The sequence below is a fragment of the Artemia sp. Qi Xiang Cuo genome, chromosome 6 (assembly GCF_049724085.1).
Source record: "Artemia sp. Qi Xiang Cuo chromosome 6, ASM4972408v1, whole genome shotgun sequence".
NCBI lineage: Eukaryota > Metazoa > Arthropoda > Branchiopoda > Anostraca > Artemiidae > Artemia > Artemia sp. Qi Xiang Cuo.
The window spans coordinates 83,370,111-83,388,255 of record NC_142799.1 but is presented as its reverse complement, the minus strand read 5'-3'; the positions used below and the strand labels follow the sequence as shown (position 1 = coordinate 83,388,255).

The 18,145-nt window shown below is 35.5% G+C and overlaps 1 protein-coding gene across 1 annotated transcript in view; it reads right to left on the bottom strand.

The window, feature by feature from the left end:
• LOC148951682 (rap1 GTPase-activating protein 1-like) overlaps positions 1-18,145 on the bottom strand; it is a 166,674-nt gene that overhangs the window by 106,242 nt on the left and 42,287 nt on the right. Inside the window, exon 4 of the mRNA XM_089091185.1 lies at positions 5,047-5,142. Coding sequence (XP_088947311.1) covers positions 5,047-5,142 — 96 coding nt within the window. The remainder of the gene's footprint in view (positions 1-5,046; positions 5,143-18,145) is intronic.

The following is an 18,145-nucleotide window of genomic DNA, read 5'->3' as shown; positions in this document are numbered from 1 at the left end:
AATGGAAGGATAGATCTTCTGTAATAAAGACAATGTGCTGTGGAACGAGATTTTCTAATGTGAGTCTAACAAAGTTTGTAATAAAATTTAAGACACAAAACAAAATTTTCTAATATGATTTCAAAATACAAAAATATTTGAGTGTTTCTTATTTCCAGTTCTTTTCGAGGTGAAACTATGACGAAGATAATGAGTATGATATGATTATGATAAGATATGACTATGATAAGATATGACTATGATTAATATTGAACCAAGAAGGGTTCTAATAATTTTCAAGGGCGAAAGTTCGGAACTCAATTGTACTTAATAATAAAGATGTCTTAAAAAGACACATTCGCAGGTAGAAAACGCAGGCAAGCAGAATATGCGGGAAAATACCTGGGAAATATTAGCGAAGAACAAAAACCTCAAATGCGAGAACATAATGCACGATGGATGAATAAATTTTAGAGGAAATGAAGATATTAGCAAAGATCGGAGATATCAAATTCGAGAGCATAACACACAAAGGAGGAGAAACGTACGAAGAAATGTGAGTTTTAGCTTAAGAGATGCAATTGAAGTATCTCTTTCTCTTAACGAAGACGAAGCAGAGTCCTGTAAACATTTCACTGCGGAACAGCCGTCTGACAAAAACGTGAATGCTGTCACAAAGGAATTGTTAAATATTTTTGTACAAAACTGTAGTTAACACCATAAGAAACAAGGATTCTCTTTTTTTTCTCTTTTTTGCAAACAAAGTAGAAAAGAAGTATTCGTGAAATCTCATGAAAATGATATAGTCATTTACAATGTATGATGACTCATTCTCGTGAGCCGAAGGTTCGAAGTGCTGCTCAAAGGAATCAAGGGCCATCAAATAGCCCAGGAAGTGGGCTTTTTCTAGACAAATAACCTGCAAATTGGATTCTCTTGTCTAGCAGATAAATGAAGAAACACAAGTACTTAATTTTATATAAACATAGATTTGTCAAATAGTTTTTTATAACGAACTGTAAATAAAGGACGAATTGGGTATGTTGCAATCCATTTGCAATGCATGATTTGTATCATCAGCGATGGCTGGAGGCCTGAGCTGCCACCCGAGCGAATCAAAGGCCATCGAAAAGCCTGTGAAGTGATCCTAGTAGATAGACAAAGTAAAACAAAGGTAATTTTATATAAATACAGACTTGGTAAAAAGTTCGTGGTAACAGTCCCTTTTCGTTCTAAGTTTTGATATCGCTCTTTGCTTCCATTTGAGAAGAACTTTTTTATATTTTACTCCTTAAGAGATGACTCCTTCATTTATCTTTTCAGTTCATCAATTACTGTTGGATATTTATATTCGGGTACTCCCAAGAGAAACATTAAAAGAGATGCATCAATTCGGATACTTCATCTTTCATCCTTAGAAATAAATGACAAAAAATACAAATGATTGTTTTGCTAGATGCTGTCTACGGCCAGCCTGATTGTTCAACACAAGAAAAATGGTGTTTAAGCTCACCTTAGCTACAGAAATTCAGGCTTTAAGACGTGATTTTCAAGCAGCATTTTCGACTGGAACTGTGCCATATCCAGCTCAGGTTTGTTAAATTTGACAATGGGTGCCAACAAGGCAGACGAAAATGAATCAAAATGAAATAACTAATAAAATAAAGCTAAAAACACTAAACAATCTGCATCGATTTAGAATGGCAGAAATTCTTGAAGATGTAATTGCAGCTGCTTTTCGCTGAGACTTCGATGAAATAATGGTATGTTGTTGGAGGTGTGCAAGGAAAAGGATACTTTTTTCAGCCTAAAGATATCAAAGCTCCTTATCTTCCTTATTTGGATCTCACCCTGGTCTTTGCTAAGACATTTGCTAAGGTCTTTTGCCAGGGTCTTTAATTTGCCATGGTCTTTGCTAAGGCAGTTTTCGGCAGTCTCCATGAATTTTCAAACTTCTTGTTTAGGATACTGGGCCTATGTGCCAGATGTCTAGTTTAATCAAAGAAAATGGCATGTGAAGGATGGTTAAAGATGTGGTGGGCTAGAATAGAATAGTTGTCATCATCATTAAGTTTGATGTTTTTCAAACAGGTGTCAATTAACGTAGCATGTTCATGCAACATCTGATTTAGCGGTCTCATTGTACGGATTATGTAAAACCCATCATAATTATATGGAATTTCATATACAACTAGATGATCACTTGTGATTTTGTCTTTACCCAAATTAAAGGAAGAGATGATGGTGGTTCCTGAGGGGTGCTAAACAATTGATGCCATACTTTGAGAGCTTAAGTCTAAGAATAAATGTAATGCCATCAATATATGATAACTTGAGACGTATTTTTACATTCTTCCCTAGATACCTTGTATTATCTTTTGCTTGTAAGAGTATTCTTGAGTACTCTTAATATTGCCCTTTCGATTACATGAAGGAAGGGTAATCGTTTCAAAACAATAAACATCTTTGATGTGATTTTCACAGAATTCTTATTAGTGTTGTCGTGGTATGTATCATATCTAAGATTGCCACTAACATCCGAAACATTCTTCAAAACAGGGATCATTCTAGGCACTAAATACTAATCAAAAGGAAATAGTTTTAAAAACTACAGAGTTTAGCGTTCCAAGCACAGTATAAAGGTATAGCAGTAAGTTTACCGCAGATAATTTCTGTCTCTTCATTCTCGGCGCGAACAAACAGCTCCTCCCACTTATTCTTGGATTAGCGCGTACAAATAGCTCCTCTCATTTGTTGATCTACCATCAGCGGTCCAATTACACTGGAACACGTATTTTGGCAGAAACTTTCTCAAAATGCCTTTCAAATCAACTCAAGACTTCGAAACCTACTTTTAATTCCTTAAAACATCTAATAATAGCATTGCTCTGCTAATTATCGATTTTCATATATGTATTGGAATAAATCATTTTAAGATTAGATTCTTTAGAATTTAGTGTTACAGAGGTACGTTGAAACCAAGTTTTGCGTTCAAGAGAAATCTGACTTGTCTACTCGTGAAAAGATCTAATATCGCTTATGTTTATACGTTCTCGGGAGCACTCGCACCTCGGTCCGGGTTTCTATAGGGGCGTTTTTTCACTCATCAATGTGCTAAGATCTTACATCTTTTGTCAGAAAACGCTTAAAAGCGAAATCTTTTAACAAAGATCTTACATCTTTGGCTGTTTTTGTGCAAACGTCTTTCATCATTCTGCTCTGATCAGCGGTCTGAGAGCAATGATGAGCATATTAACAAAGTTCTCTCATCACTGTTCTATATGGCAGAAAAGTAGTAGTCTTCACACTTTTTGCTAACATCAGTGAGGTGTAAGACCCTAGAACAAAGATGAGTTAAAAACAATAATCTTTGCAGAAAGATGCAAGATCTTAGATGTAAGATCTTAGTGCTAAAAAACGGGCCATATAATGGGTGAGATAGGGAAAGATCATACTGCCTATAATTTATATACTGTGGTTCCAACACACATTTTAAGTCTTAATTTTCCAAATTTTAAATCTTATCCACAAGTTCTTTAGTGTTTTATATTGTATGCACATCATTAAGGGTAATGCATTATCAGGGGTAATAGGCCTTAAAATACCAGCTAAGTATTTTTCATTTGTTTGTGTCGCTAAGTCTATTGTACGAACTAGGTGCCCTATAGGACCCCCTGGCTGATCCAATTTTTGTAAGGCATAAAATTTTGAAAGTTTAGGTCCTGAAAGTTATAGACAACAATTTATCCAGAGCTTTTTGCTTAAGTTTAAATTATCAGACCTGATTTGGAAAGCATCAGTGTTAATCTCTTCATGCACTTCACTGTCACCGAGAAAAACCGTATGATTTATCGGTGAGCTTAAACGTTATTTAATTAGGGTCTTGGGTCTTGGGGGCGAGGGGGAGTATAGCTTAATAGCACAGGATTGATTGTGTCATTTAATTTTGCTTTAAGAGGGACAAGATTCAAAACTCCTAGGGGACATGAGGAAAGACAAGTGGTAAAGATTCTCTCTTAAGCCATAGGCTAGACTTCATGTAATATAGGGTATTATGACCCAACCAATCTTCTTCAGTCAGGTCTATGCTCGTTTTTTAGTTCCAGTGATGTACAGAATATAAAATTTGTGTATCTGCCTTGTTGGTATAGTTACCGCAAGGTTATTCGAAAGTTTAGTGACAGATATATCAATATCACTTGAGAATATACATCTAAAGTTAAAAGAAATAACGATATAGCGGTTAGGTTCTTTTCAACATCTCGTGGGTTTGATCTGAATTTGGTATGTCTCTCTTTATTTTTATTACAAGGAAAGTTTGTTTTATATTTTGTTATTTACTTCCTTTCATTGTTTTTTATAACTCTACTTTTTTTTTGTTTTATAGGCGGTCGTAATTAAATTGTTATTGTTATTAGGAGTTGGAGCTATAGCCAAGGATGTGTTACCATGAGACAGGAATTATCCATCTCCAGGAGGAGCAGATTTCCCCCTTAAGTTGATCAGAAAAACCTTCTCTCTCGAACATTCCCACATTTTCTGGGGGCCACCCCTACCAGAGGACGTGTACTGCCTACATAGCCTACAAAATCATATTACAATTGGTCCGAATAGAATTACTTAAGCTTGAGTAACTGTAAAATTAGCCTGAGTCTCAAACTTATGGCTTCTGTTCGCTTCTTTAGCTCCTGAGATAGTGCCCAGTGAGCCCATACGCTAGGACAGTTCGGGTTATATCCTCTAAACTGCTTTAGATATGCACAAGATAGATACGGATTTCATCTGGAGCACTTCCGATCATCCAATCATAAGGCATAAATCGAAAAACTTTCTTTATACGTTGTACTAGATTGCATGCATGCCGAGAGAGAGAGAAATAGGGGGGGGGGGGGAGTGCGTCAACTCTCCAATTTCAAAATACTTTCACATGTTTATTCTCACGTGTTTATAACTGTTTTATTCTTTTTTGGGGGGTAACCAAAATGATCCTTATACTCAGGGTTGGCCCTGGCTGTATGCTCCAACCCGCCCTAGTTGCACCCAAGACACATACTGAGATTTACTTACGGCTTTCGACGGGAGGGGTGATAAAGAGCACCTTTGATCATCCAGTCTTCTCGACGACAATTTTTCAAGTAATTCCCAAAAGTCTTGTGTCTCTCCCTGAAAATAAAAAATATATATATATTAAACTGAAAAATCACGCCTTAAAACAACAAAACAACACAGGAAACTAAGGAGACCTGAAACCAAGGACAATTGAAATTTTGACCGGACTCTCAAAGATATTAAATAAAAAAACAAGTTTTTTTAACTGAAAGTAAGGAGCGACATTAAAACTTAAAACGAACAGAAATTATTCCGTATATGAAAGGGGCGGTCCCCTCCTCAACGTCTCGCTCATTGCGCTAAAGTTTTTTATCGTTTGAAAAATATAGAGTAGTGAGAAAGTCAAACTTTAGCGTAAAGAGCAAGGCGTTGAAGAGGGGACAGCCCCTTTCATATACGGAATAATTTCTGTTCGTTTTAAGTTCTAATATCGCTCCTTACTTTCTATTAAAAAAAACTAGTTTTTTTTATTTAATTTTTGAACGTTTTTGAATAAATGCAGGTTTTCATCTTGGTTCACAGTACATGAATAATTAAAACAAAATTTTCATATTAATTTACTTTTATTTGGTTAAATGGCTTTCTTGAAACTTGTTTAATTTTATTTACGAACGTTTTTATTAGTAATAAATATTTCTAACTTACGAATTAACTTACGAATTAACAAACTTCTATATTCACATCTCTTTAATACGTATATTAGGGGGTTCGCCCCTCAGTTAATATCTTGCTATTCAAGCTAAAGTTTGAATTTTGTTCCAATTATTTAAAAATGATCGCTTAATCACAAAGGCCGTTAATTAGAATAAATAGCTCTTACGAAAGTATTAAAAAATCTCTGGCTTAAAGAGTGAGGTGTTGACTAGGGGGTGAACCCAATCTTATATGTAATATTTTCTGTTAGTTTAAAGTTTTGATGTTGCTGCTGTTGCACTTGAAAAACTTGTTTTTTTATATTTAATTTCTGATCTTTTTTTAAATAATGCTGGGAAGTCCGGCGTCCCCTTCAAAGCAATGTCCCTTCCCCCATGAAAACTTCCTTCACGGAAAGATCCTCCTACATAACTCCCTTTCCCCAGGCACGTACGCAGGAATTTTTTTCGGGGGGGGGGGGGCCAAATCCTTCAAACCCATTATTCTGTGAGAAAAATCAGAAAATTATGGGAAAATGAAAAAAATCGTGAGATTTCGGGGGGAGGGGCGGGCCCTGAGGCCCCCCTCCCTGCGTACGTCCCTACCCGACCCCCCCCCCACCCCTCACTACCAGGAAAAATCTCCCCTGAAAACGTCTGTACTGTATACATCCCAATAACCAATACTATATGTTAACATTGGGTGAAGTTCATAAATTTCAGCCCTCCTCCCGGGAACTTCGGGGGATTAAGTTATCCTAAAAGAAATACTTTTAATATTGTCAAACATGATGAACAAAATGGCCGTCTCAAAATTTTGATCAGGTGACTATGGGAAAAAAATGAGCTTGGGAGGGGGCCTATTTGCCCTCCATTTTTTTGGTCATTTAAAAAGGGCACTAAAAATTTTAATTTCCATTTCAATGAGCCCTCCCACGATATTCTAGGTCCATTGGGTCTATACAATCACCCCTGGAAAAAAAAATAATAAACACGCATCTGTGATCTTTCTTCTGGCAGAAAATGCGAAATTCCACATTTTTGCAGATAGGAGCTTAAAACCTCTAAAGTAGGGTTCTCTGATACGCGGAATCTGACGGTGTGATTTTCATCAAGGTTCTATGACTTTTAGGGGGTGTTTCCCCCTTTTTTCAAAAATCAGCCAAATTTTCTCTGGCAAGTAACCTTTGATAAGTAAAATTAAACTTAATGAAACTTTTATGTTTGATATCAAAATTACAATTTGATTATTTGGATGTACCTATTGGTATCAAAATTTCGTTTTTTAGAGTTTCGGTTACTATTGAGCCAGGTCACTCCTTACTTACAGTTCATTACACCAAACTGTTTGATTAAAAATTAAAAGTGTTACATAAAGTTACGCACATACGCTGGAATATATATGAGGGGGGGGGGAGTCAATAAAAGCCGAATTAGAAAAATAAGAGCCCTACCCTAAATTTGTCATGCATAGCTAGTGTGGTCTTAGAAATTATCAAACAGTTCGTGGTAACGAACTGTAAGTAAGGAGCGACCCGGCTCAATAGTAACCGAAACTCTAAAAAACGGAATTTTGATACCAATAGATACATCAAAAGAATCAGATTTCGATGCTGATTTCAAATATATACCTTTCATCAAGTTTAGTGCTACCCATCAAAAGTTACGCGCCTGAGAAAATTTGGCGGATTTTCAAAAAAAGGGGGAAGGACCTCCTAAAAGTTGTAGAATCGTAATGAAAATCACACCATCAGATTCAGAATAAAAGAGAATCCTACCGTAGAGGCTTCAAGCACATATCGGCAAACATGTAGAATTTTGTATTTTTTGCTAGAAAAAAGATCATGGATGCGTGTTTATTGTTTTTTTTCCTCCGGGGGTCATCGCATCGACCCAGCATTCCTAGAATATCATAAAAGGGCCCATTGGATTATAAATTAAAAGTTCTGATGCACTTTTTAGGTGACCAAAAAAATGAAAGGCAAATAGGCCCCTTCCGACGCTCATGTTTTTCCCAAAGTCACCCGATCAAAATTTTGAGATAGCCATTTTGTTCAGCACGGTCTAAAATATGATAAATATGTCTTTTAGGATGACTTGATCTACCAAAGTCCCCAGGGGGAGGGCTAAAAGTTATGAACTTTACCCAATGTTAACATATAGTATTTGTTATTGGGAAGTATACAGAAGTTTTCAGGAGGTTTTTTTTCTGGTTGTGGGAGGGAAGGGTGGGTCGGGGGTTATGTTGGAGGATCTGTCCATGAAGGAAGTTTTCATTGGGGAAGGTAAATTGCCATGAAGGGGGCGCCGAACTTGCCAGCATTATTTATTGGTTATTGGGAAGTATACAGACATTTTTCAGGAAGTATTTTTTTCTGGAGGGGGGGGCTAGAGGAGGGGGTTACTCTGGAGAATCTTTCCGTGGAGGATGTTTCTTTGGGGTAAGGGAAATTTCTATGAAGGGGGCGCCGGATTTCCAAGCATTATTTAAAAAACGATCAGAAATTTAAAAAAAAGAAAGTTTTTTCAACTGAAAGTAAGAAGGAACACCAGAACTTAAAACGAAAAGAATTTGTGACTCACTCGTGAGAGTTCTACCCCAATTCGATGCCATGGGTATTTCTCAACAGTTTCTTCTGTTCTATCAAAAGTGCTTTCTCTTCTCATTACGCAACTTTCGCGATTCAGAGGTTTGTGAATAAAATTTTGTTTTTACTTTTAACTTAAAGAGCGTGGTATTGACTACGGGCAGAACCCCCTCATATACGTAATAAAAAAAACAATAAAAAAACAAGCGATACGGCTCAATAGTAATCGAAACTTTTAAAAACGGAATTTTGATGTCAATAAATGTATCAAAAGAACGTGTTTATAATGCTGATTCTAAATATATAAGTTTTATTAAGTTTAGTATTACTCATCAAAGGCTACGAGCCTGAGAAAATTTACTCGATTTTTTAAAGAGGGGGAAACATCCCCTACAAGTGAAAGAATTTTAATGAAAATCACACCGTCAGATTCAGCGTATCAGAAAACCCTATTACATAGGTTTCAAGCTCATATCTGCAAAAATCTGCAACTTTGTATTTTTTGCCAGAAGAAAAATATACGAAAAGCTGCATTAACTAAAAAACGATCAGAAATTAAATAAAAAAAAACAAGTTTTTTAAACTGAAAGTAAGGAGCGACATTAAAACTTAAAACGAACAGAAATTATTCCGTATATGAAAGGGGCTGTCCCCTCCTCAACGCCTCGCTCTTTACGCTAAAGTTTGACTCTGTCTCACAACTTTATTTTTTAAAACAATAAAAAACTTTAGCGTAAAGAGCGAGGCGTTGAGGAGGGGACAGCCCCTTTCATATACGGAATAATTTCTGTTCGTTTTAAGCTTTAATGTCGCTTCTTACTTTCAGTTTAAAAAACTTGTTTTTTTTTATTTAATTCACAACTAAGAGCTAAGCTCGAATCAAAGGTTACCAATTACCAAAATAAATTTGTTGTCAAGACACACATAAAAAAAATAAACAAATTAAAAAAAAAAATGACAACTTCACAATACTATACTTAAAATAAAAATTCAATTAATAAGTTGACCTTATTATCAAAGGTAAATAATATCAAAGTTATGACATACTCTTTTAATTTTTTTCTTTTAAAGAAATCGGCTATCAGATTTTTAAATCTAAAATTTAAGCATGGTGTAGAAGGGATTTGATATCTTATTGAAAATCTAGCTCTATTGTGATAGAAACCATTTCAAACAGAGATGTCAACTAAAAATATGAGCGCTCCTCAGTAGAATAAAAAAAAAAGTTTTTTTTAATTAACTGAAAGTAAGGAGCAATATTAAAACACAAAACAAAGAAAAATTATTCTGTATATGAAGGGTTGCCCTCTCCTCAATGTCTTGCTCTTTACGCTAAAGCTGTTAGCAATTTTCAAAAAGCTTCCTATTATAATTAATCGGCCTATGTATTTCAGTGAAGGTTAAGGAAGGATACGGCACAAGACCCTTAAAGTCCAAACCGGCGGTGCTGATCTCCGTCTCGAGGCCCTTCAACCAGGAAGTGCAATGGGGGCCAACCATCCTGTGCTTTCGCACACCCTTCCTGCTTACCTTCCCCAGGTACCCATTTAGAGGTGGGTCGATTCTGGCTGATCTTACAGAGTCACACTACTGACCCCCGTCCTAAACCAAATAATTGGACATACTAGGATTCGAACCCTCGCCCTTCGGACAAAGGATTCCAAATCCAGTGCACCAACCACTCAACTAGGACGACTGTATTTCAGTAGCCGTTCTTAGAAAAATATGACAAACAGTGAAACTTTAGCGTAAGGAGCAAGGCGTAAGGAGCAAGGGTAGGAGGAGACAACCCTTATATACGGAATAATTTCTGTTCATTTTAAGTTCTGATGTAGCTCCTTACTTTCAGTTACAAAATACTTTTTTAAAATTAAATTCCTGATCGTTTTTCAAATAATGCAAGTAAATCTGGCTCACCCTCCATGAAATACACCCCCCTCCCCTCACAGGAAACTCCTCCACCGAAATTTCACCCAACTTAAAGTACCAACCCCCCCCCCCATCTCTCAATTTCCCTCCAGAAAGTCCCACCCTCTTTCCGTAAAATTTATTGCGGACAATTCAGCCTGAAGAATTCTCCTTACCATACTTTCATTTGAAAAAAACTTTAAGCTCTAATCGGTAGCTCGATCAATCCAGAAATGCCCCCTTCCGTGGAAACTTTTTCCCGGAAATTCTCCTGAATTCCCAGAATTCTCCTTACCATACTTTCATTTGAAAAAAAAAACTTTAATCTCTAATCGGTAGCTGGATCAATCCGGAAATGCCCCCTTCCGTGGAAACTTTTTCCCGGAAATCAAAACATGCGGAAAACAACCCCGTATATTTCCCCTGTTTTTAAAGAGAATGTAAGACAATTAAAAAGAATTTTATACAGGAATTTTGTCAAATCCCCCTAAAGATACCCCCTAAAGACCTCATTTTACCAGTAATTTAACCCCTAAAGATATAGCTATTTGATCTTTCAACTATACTGAACAAAATGGCCATCTCAAAATTTTTATTAGATAGCTTTGAGAAAAATGGGCATGGGAGGGGGGCCAGTTGACCTCCAATCTTTTTGGTCACTTGAAAAGGGCGCTAGAACTTTTAATTACCGTTCGAATGCACCATCTCCCGATGTTCTAGGACACTATTTCAATACAATCACCATTGGAAAAAAAATTGGCAAAAATAGCAAAATTCCACATTTTTGTATATAGGAGTTTGAAACTTCTACAGTAGGGTTCTCTGGTAGGCTAAATCTAATTGTGTGATTTTCCTTAAGATTCCTTGAACTTTAGGGGATGTTTCCCCCATATTTCAAAAACCAGGCAAATTTTCTCAGGATCATACCTTTGATGGGTAGCATTAAACTTGATAAATCTTATATATTTGGAATCAGCATAATAACTTTTCTTTTTATGTATCTATTGATATCAAAATTTCGTTTTTAGAGTTTCTGTTAGTATTGAGCCGAGTCGCTCCTTACTTACAGTTCGTTACCACGAACTGTTTGATGATTTGGCCAATTAAAAATTCTAATTATAGCAATTCTCAAAATTCTCCAAAGAGAGCATTATGACTAAACAGATTATTCCTAGATGGTGTTGATGGCTTTAATTTTCCTAGGTATCAGGCGGGCGTTAAGCCGAAAGGCCGAGCTTGAAGAATATCGGTAACTTATAAGTCGGAACTGGCGCTAGTGCCAACAAAAAAATTATCAACGCCATCTAGCATTTGGCGACACTTGGAATTTGATCCATTAAAACATCAAGCATAGAAAATAAGAATAGAATTTGTCATAGAAGCAGGTATGAATTTTTACGCCCTTGGATGACATACAGCAGCCCCAATATGTATATACATGGCAGCCGAGACCTATGATCTGTACAGCATCCTCAAATCAGAAAAGAAAACTGTTGCAAAAAAAAGAAAGAAAAACACTTCGCTAATATTTACTAGTGTTATTTGTAGTTTCTAAACAAAATGTCATTCATTCTCTCTTCAGGTCTAAACACTACAATAACGTAAATCTTGCATCGTTACATTTAGAAAAGGGGGTAAGACCTCCCTAGCTGACATGACTGACTTGATCTATTGCCGTGTGATTTGCTCAAGTTTTTTAATACCAATTTACCTTTTTAGAGCAAAACTATAAGAGTTCAATTTTATAATTTTTCCGCCTCAGGGAGACAATTCCCAATCTTGATTTGGGTGCAATTTTCACTGATATTTTTAATAACAGCCTACGTTATATAAAAGAAAAACACAACTTTCCCAGCCAGAAACAGAGAAATAAAACGCCAACCAGGTCCCCTGCCTGGCACGAGCCCGAATTTTGTCCTCCTGTTCCCCTCTCGTTTGCCCATATATATATATCTGCCTTCAAGCTCTGGGGATATTGTGTCAACCCCCTTAGGTATTGTTATATGATCTTTCGATTATTCTGAACGAAATGACTATCTCAAAATTTTGTGTGGGTGAATTTGGGGAAAAGAAGGCATGGTGGAGGAGGGGAATAGTTGCCCTTTGATCACTCATGACTCTTGAAAAGGGAACTAGAACTTTCAATTCCCAATCGAACAAACCTCATAATCTAGCCCGGGCTATAATTTACAATCTTTGCCTTCGGGCTCTGGGGTGTGGTGTCAACCCTGCTGGCATTATTATATGACCTTTGGACTATTTTGAATAAAATGGCTATCTCAAAATTTCGATCTGATGCATTTGGTGGAAAGAGGGAGTGGGCGGATAGTTGCCCTCTGATCACTTTTGAATCTCAAAAAGGGCACTATAACTTCCGCTTTCCAATCGAATGAGCTTTCTTCAAAGTTTGTTCGACTATCCCTTCCATATGAAGTACTTCTGAAAAAACAAAAAAAAACGTTGAAGCCTTATGGCCAGCGTTCCTCTAATAAGTGAGTCTTGGTACTTAATGTTTTCACGCTAGTAATTTCCTGAGCCCTTTGACCACAAAAAGTTTTGTTTTACGAATATTAGGAAATTCGAAATTCAAGTCTAACCATTTATTATTCCGCATACATACATTCATGTTTGACTAGGCCTATGGAGAGACAAGCTCAAGAAAATAGGCAATGGAAAATGATATAAAAAAAATAAAAACAAACAAGTTAAGTAAACATCAAATATAGCCTACACAAAGAAGCATATTTCAAGTATATTCGTGATTTCCTTATTTAGTCAACCGAATTCTACTATCGTGTCCTTTCTATACATGGATTGATAAATAGTAGCCTTGCGTGTTTAGTAGCATCTGACTAAAGCATAATTAGAATAAGAAGTGGGAGGCTCATAACTAATGGCAAACTTACCAGCGAAAGTGGAATTCTCCCTCGAATCAGACCATAGGCCATTCCCCAGAAAAATAGTGGCCTAAAAACTGATGATTTGTCTTTACCCAGCTATAAAACACCATCTAATCCCCCCCCCGCCAGGGTTAGACTTGTTTGCAGTTATGGTGACACATATATGAAAAAGAAGAGAAATAAAAGACAAAAAAAGATTACAACCTTGTTTTGCTATTACAAACTAAAAACCTTATATTACTTCTCAAAACGTAAAACTTTTATCTATGGCCTGGTGATATGGCTAGTCTAGCATAAGCCTTAATATAGTTGAAAAAGCGTTGTATTGCCTAAAGCTTATCAGGCACGTGAGTATGATTTTATTCAAAAGAAGGAAATGTACAAGAAATTTTAGAAAGAAATCCAAAACTATTTTTCTTGAAGGAGAGGGTGCAAGCAATATGAACTCAGGGAAGCCCCTGGGTATGTTTCTGATCCTTACACTATAGAGTAATGTTTATTCTTCTCTTTGACCTAAATGTAATAAGTACTAATAAATATATAAATGTAAAAAAATAAATGTAAAAATGTCCTTATTTGCTATCTTATCCATTTATTTAATTTCATTTAATTTCTTCCCCTGTGGCTGTAGATTTTGGGCCCGAAATCACAGCCATACTTTCAAAACTATGATTGGGTCAAATATTAGGAATTCAGCGAATATGAGCCTAAGGAATTCAGATAATATTCTTAAATTTGATCAGGCTTTTGACATGGATGATAAAGAGAAGGGGAGAGGGGAGGGGAATTTTAATTTTTAAAACTAAAAAAGTAAGCTTATGCGAAATTCTGAATTATAGATTATGAACTTAATTAGGTAATAAAGCTGTTAATACTAATCCTGTTTTCACGAATCTATTTTCAATTAACAATTGTTGACTTGCTTCTGCTTTTTTATGCTTCTTTTTTGGCGTATGAAGGAGAAATACTGACAAACGAATTTAGTGGCTAAGAACAGTAAAACACATCATTTGGCTTTAATTTAGAAACGAAATCAAGGCTGTAACGAGGGAATGGAGTTTTACCCCTCCCCCCCCCCCCCAAAAAAAAAATCGAAAGTCACATAGAGTAACACTTCTTAATAGGTTCATTACTGGAGAGCACCTCGAAGTAACGTTTTTCATATCTAGATCCCTCCCTCCACCCCATAATCCTGAAGAGGCATAGAAGAAAAGGCATACACAAATGAACAAAAAAAAGGAGTAATAGAATATACTTTATTTCTCAGGCTTGGAATTTCAATCCTGAGATCAGAACTAGCAACAAATCTTACCGAAAAGGTTTCTTTTTCCACCAGCAATTGTTGGCAACAACTGTCTGCTGGTTTGTGAGTACTTTTATGAGCCCATACTTTTAGCAGCGATTTTTTGCTGGGACGCAGAAACACGCCTTTGATGATGCTCATTTGTCTGGCCTTCGCACCAGTTTCTGATTTGGAAAATAGGTTACCCAATGACATGGGCTTTTATGAAAAAGACCTTTTTCCTCAAAAACCTGTTTCTCCACAGGAGCCCATTATGATCGAGGAAACAAAACAACTAGAATACAGTTATAGGCCTTTCTAATAGTCTTTTCGTGTAATTCTTTATACACTCTTATTTTCACAGGATAATGTGTATTTTTCAGCGTCTGGGTTCGAGAGAATATCTTTTCATCGTGTTTTATGCTTATCGCTGCTGAATAATAAGACCTAAAGGTTTCAAAAATTCAGAAAAACAAGCACAGGGACACAGATTCATATATTTATTATATAAATATATGGAAGCTTTAAAATATAAAAAATGGAAGCCCCTAATTAAAACATGAGAAAGATATTTCAAAACAAGTTCGCTGAAATTGAGATTTTTTTCAGCGCTTAGATGAGAAAATTAATTTGGTTACTAGCTTTTTCGCTTCCTTTCACTCGTTGATGTTCATTCTTTGACTAAAAGGGCAAAAAAGGCGTATCAAAAGTCTTTGAAGATAAGTGGAAAATTGGATGATTTTCTTTAATATCAACCATTTCAATTCTTTTATTTGATTTCTTGTTAAGAAGTGTCATTTCATTGAGATTTGTCTTTTAGTTTTATTCCTTTTCTTTGAGGTGGGCCGCAGCTGGCTGGATATCATATTATCATTTACTGGTAGGTTTTGACGGGAAGTGAGTTTGGTTTGGGCAGCCGGATTTCACACCAACCGATGAAAAAATATCGTTATATCAAGCCGGATTTTCGGTTTGCTTCTCTTTCAAATCAGAGATGAAAATTCGTATCTATGGCCAAATATAGCTGTTAAAATAAGTGAAAAAAGGCTGCTTATGCATTGGTAAACATATGTTATTGCAATTCTTTTTTAGACAGGTAGTCTAAGAAGGAGGAGTATATTTTTTCTGAAAATAGTTATAAGAAGACTTCATAGAACTTCAGTTTAAACCAGATATAGCAGCCCGTCGTCGCTTGGTGGTTTTCGCTTGATATATTTTACCGTTTTCTGTCAGAACCTTGCTTGCTATATATATATATATATATATATATATATATATATATATATATATATATATATATATATATATATATATATATATATATATATATATATATATATATATATATATATATATATATATATATATATATATAGGTACTTGTATGATATAGCGCCGACCACTCAATTTGTTCACCCACTGACGCACTATAAACCGGTTTCTTTCGCTAGTTTATTTCAGCTTCACGTGAGATAAGACGAAAACAAGTGACAGAATAGATGGGAAATACATAGTTTGGGCTATATATTTGCCCATTAGGGGGGAGGGGGTAAAATATTTGGACAGTGTGAAGTCAGAAAACAATTCTTACTTCATAATATGCAGAATAAATGTAGCTAACACATTTTGCACTTAGATTCGCTGTACTTTACTCCAACCCCCACCCTGCTAATGTGCAAATATATAGCCCAAATTTGTTTCTGATGTATTATATTTATATCATACCTATATATATTTCATTAGGATTAACCTAACTTTACTTCTTGAGTGGTCGGCGCTAATATATATAAATACTTGCATATATATATATATATATATATATATATATATATATATATATATATATATATATATATATATATATATATATATATATATATATATATATATATATGTATTTATATATAGGCTATATATATCGTGAAAGGGGGTGTTTAAAGAGTTATGGATTCACTTAGACCACCCCATCCTATGAAAATACCTCTAACGTTATTACCTCCCCTAAATATAAGAAAACTGTACACCTATGCACAGAGATAATAAAAATGCATTTAGGGCCAAAGTATGTTTTCATTAGCAGCTTTTGGCACTCGATTTCGTACATTTTGGCACCAAAAGATTTCCGGCGACAAAAACTAAATTAGGCTAATGTCAATTGGTAAAATCCTTTATGTCAGAAAGACAATTTTGCCCTCTATTTATATTAAACTGTCTCTTTGCTCATAGTTCGGCTATCTATTCATTTGTCCAGTTATCATTTTCATACCGCTTGCAGGTACAATATCCTGCGGCTTTTATTCACTGTTTTTACTCTAGGATTTCTCCATTTCCACAGGAGCCATATTCAAACGCTTTTATCCTCTTCACTCTTCAACGTTCTTTGGCTAATTCAACTAACTTTGGCTTGAATAAACTGGATAATTAAACTAACTTTGTTCAATTTAAACTAACTGCATACATAAAAAGATGGACTATTTGAAGAAAAGACGCTATTGCCTTAATTGCTTTACAACTTCAGCTCGGAGCCAAAATCTAACACTGTAAAAAACATTTGGTGACGATAATTGGTCAAATTAGATGAAGTATCAAACATTATCGAGGATAATCGCCTCGTCTTATTCTATTTAAAGAAATGTCAGATCGTTTGAATATTGACCCCTCCCTTATTATCGTCAATGTTACAATTATATCCTAAGGTTGACGCTTATGTAGAAATTCATTCTTATAACTGCGAGAAAAAACTGGGAAGATTTAAAAATAAGACCCTCAATTTCTTTTTCTTTTTTTTACAGTGAGATCTAGAAAGCTGGGCTGCTAGAACATCTAGAAAAGATACAGGGAGATTGCTCGAAAGGGTTTCTCTAGAAATATTTAAAATACTGATTTACAAAACAATTTTTCTATTTTGACATTCCCCCAGGCAAAAATTCTCTGATCCCCCCTCAAGCATTGAACTGTGTGAGCCCAAGATGGTAAGGTATATATTTTACTTCATATCTGGAAAAAAAACGAAAGGAGACGTCTTGTTTTTTTTTCTTCTTTAAGACTTTACCAATTGATAGCAGAAACAATTTTCTATCTAACTTAAAGCAATGAAAAATCTAATTTATATTTTTTCTTTCAAACGTCTGCTATGTGCTATGATAAACCGTAATACGTGTGATCTGTATAACATTATACCTTTACTTCAGATGGCATATATGTGCAAAGCCGGCACCTTAGTATCCCAGCCCCGCCTCTCCATATCAGGACTTTTACTATTCCCTATGGTTTCTCGCATTTTTCATACAATTTAGCCTGTTTTAATGTCTTTTATTCGTACCTCCTTCCTCCCCCCACCACTCCCAAAAAAGCCATACGCAAGTGCCAAGTAGAAAGTATAGTTCAAGAAAAAAAAAATCATTTCGCACGAACTACAGACTTTTCAATTAATCACCAAAAAATTATGCAAAGGATGAATCTGTCTCAAAGAAAAAGCAACAAGCAACATCACTAGCTTGGCAGTTCGCCAATCCCATAAATAATTGACAATAGCAAGTGCTAATTGTTTTCAAGTATTCGATGATAGGAAACTGAGATGGATCCATTCTTATCACAGAGTAAACTTTGTGCAATTTTGTACAGCAATAAAAGGAAAAATAAAATAGATACGAACCAATTAGATGATAAAGAATATTGGTTTTGTGATAAATAACCTAATTTATAAATGGAACTCTTGCCCTTAGAAGGTGCATAAAAGTAATAATA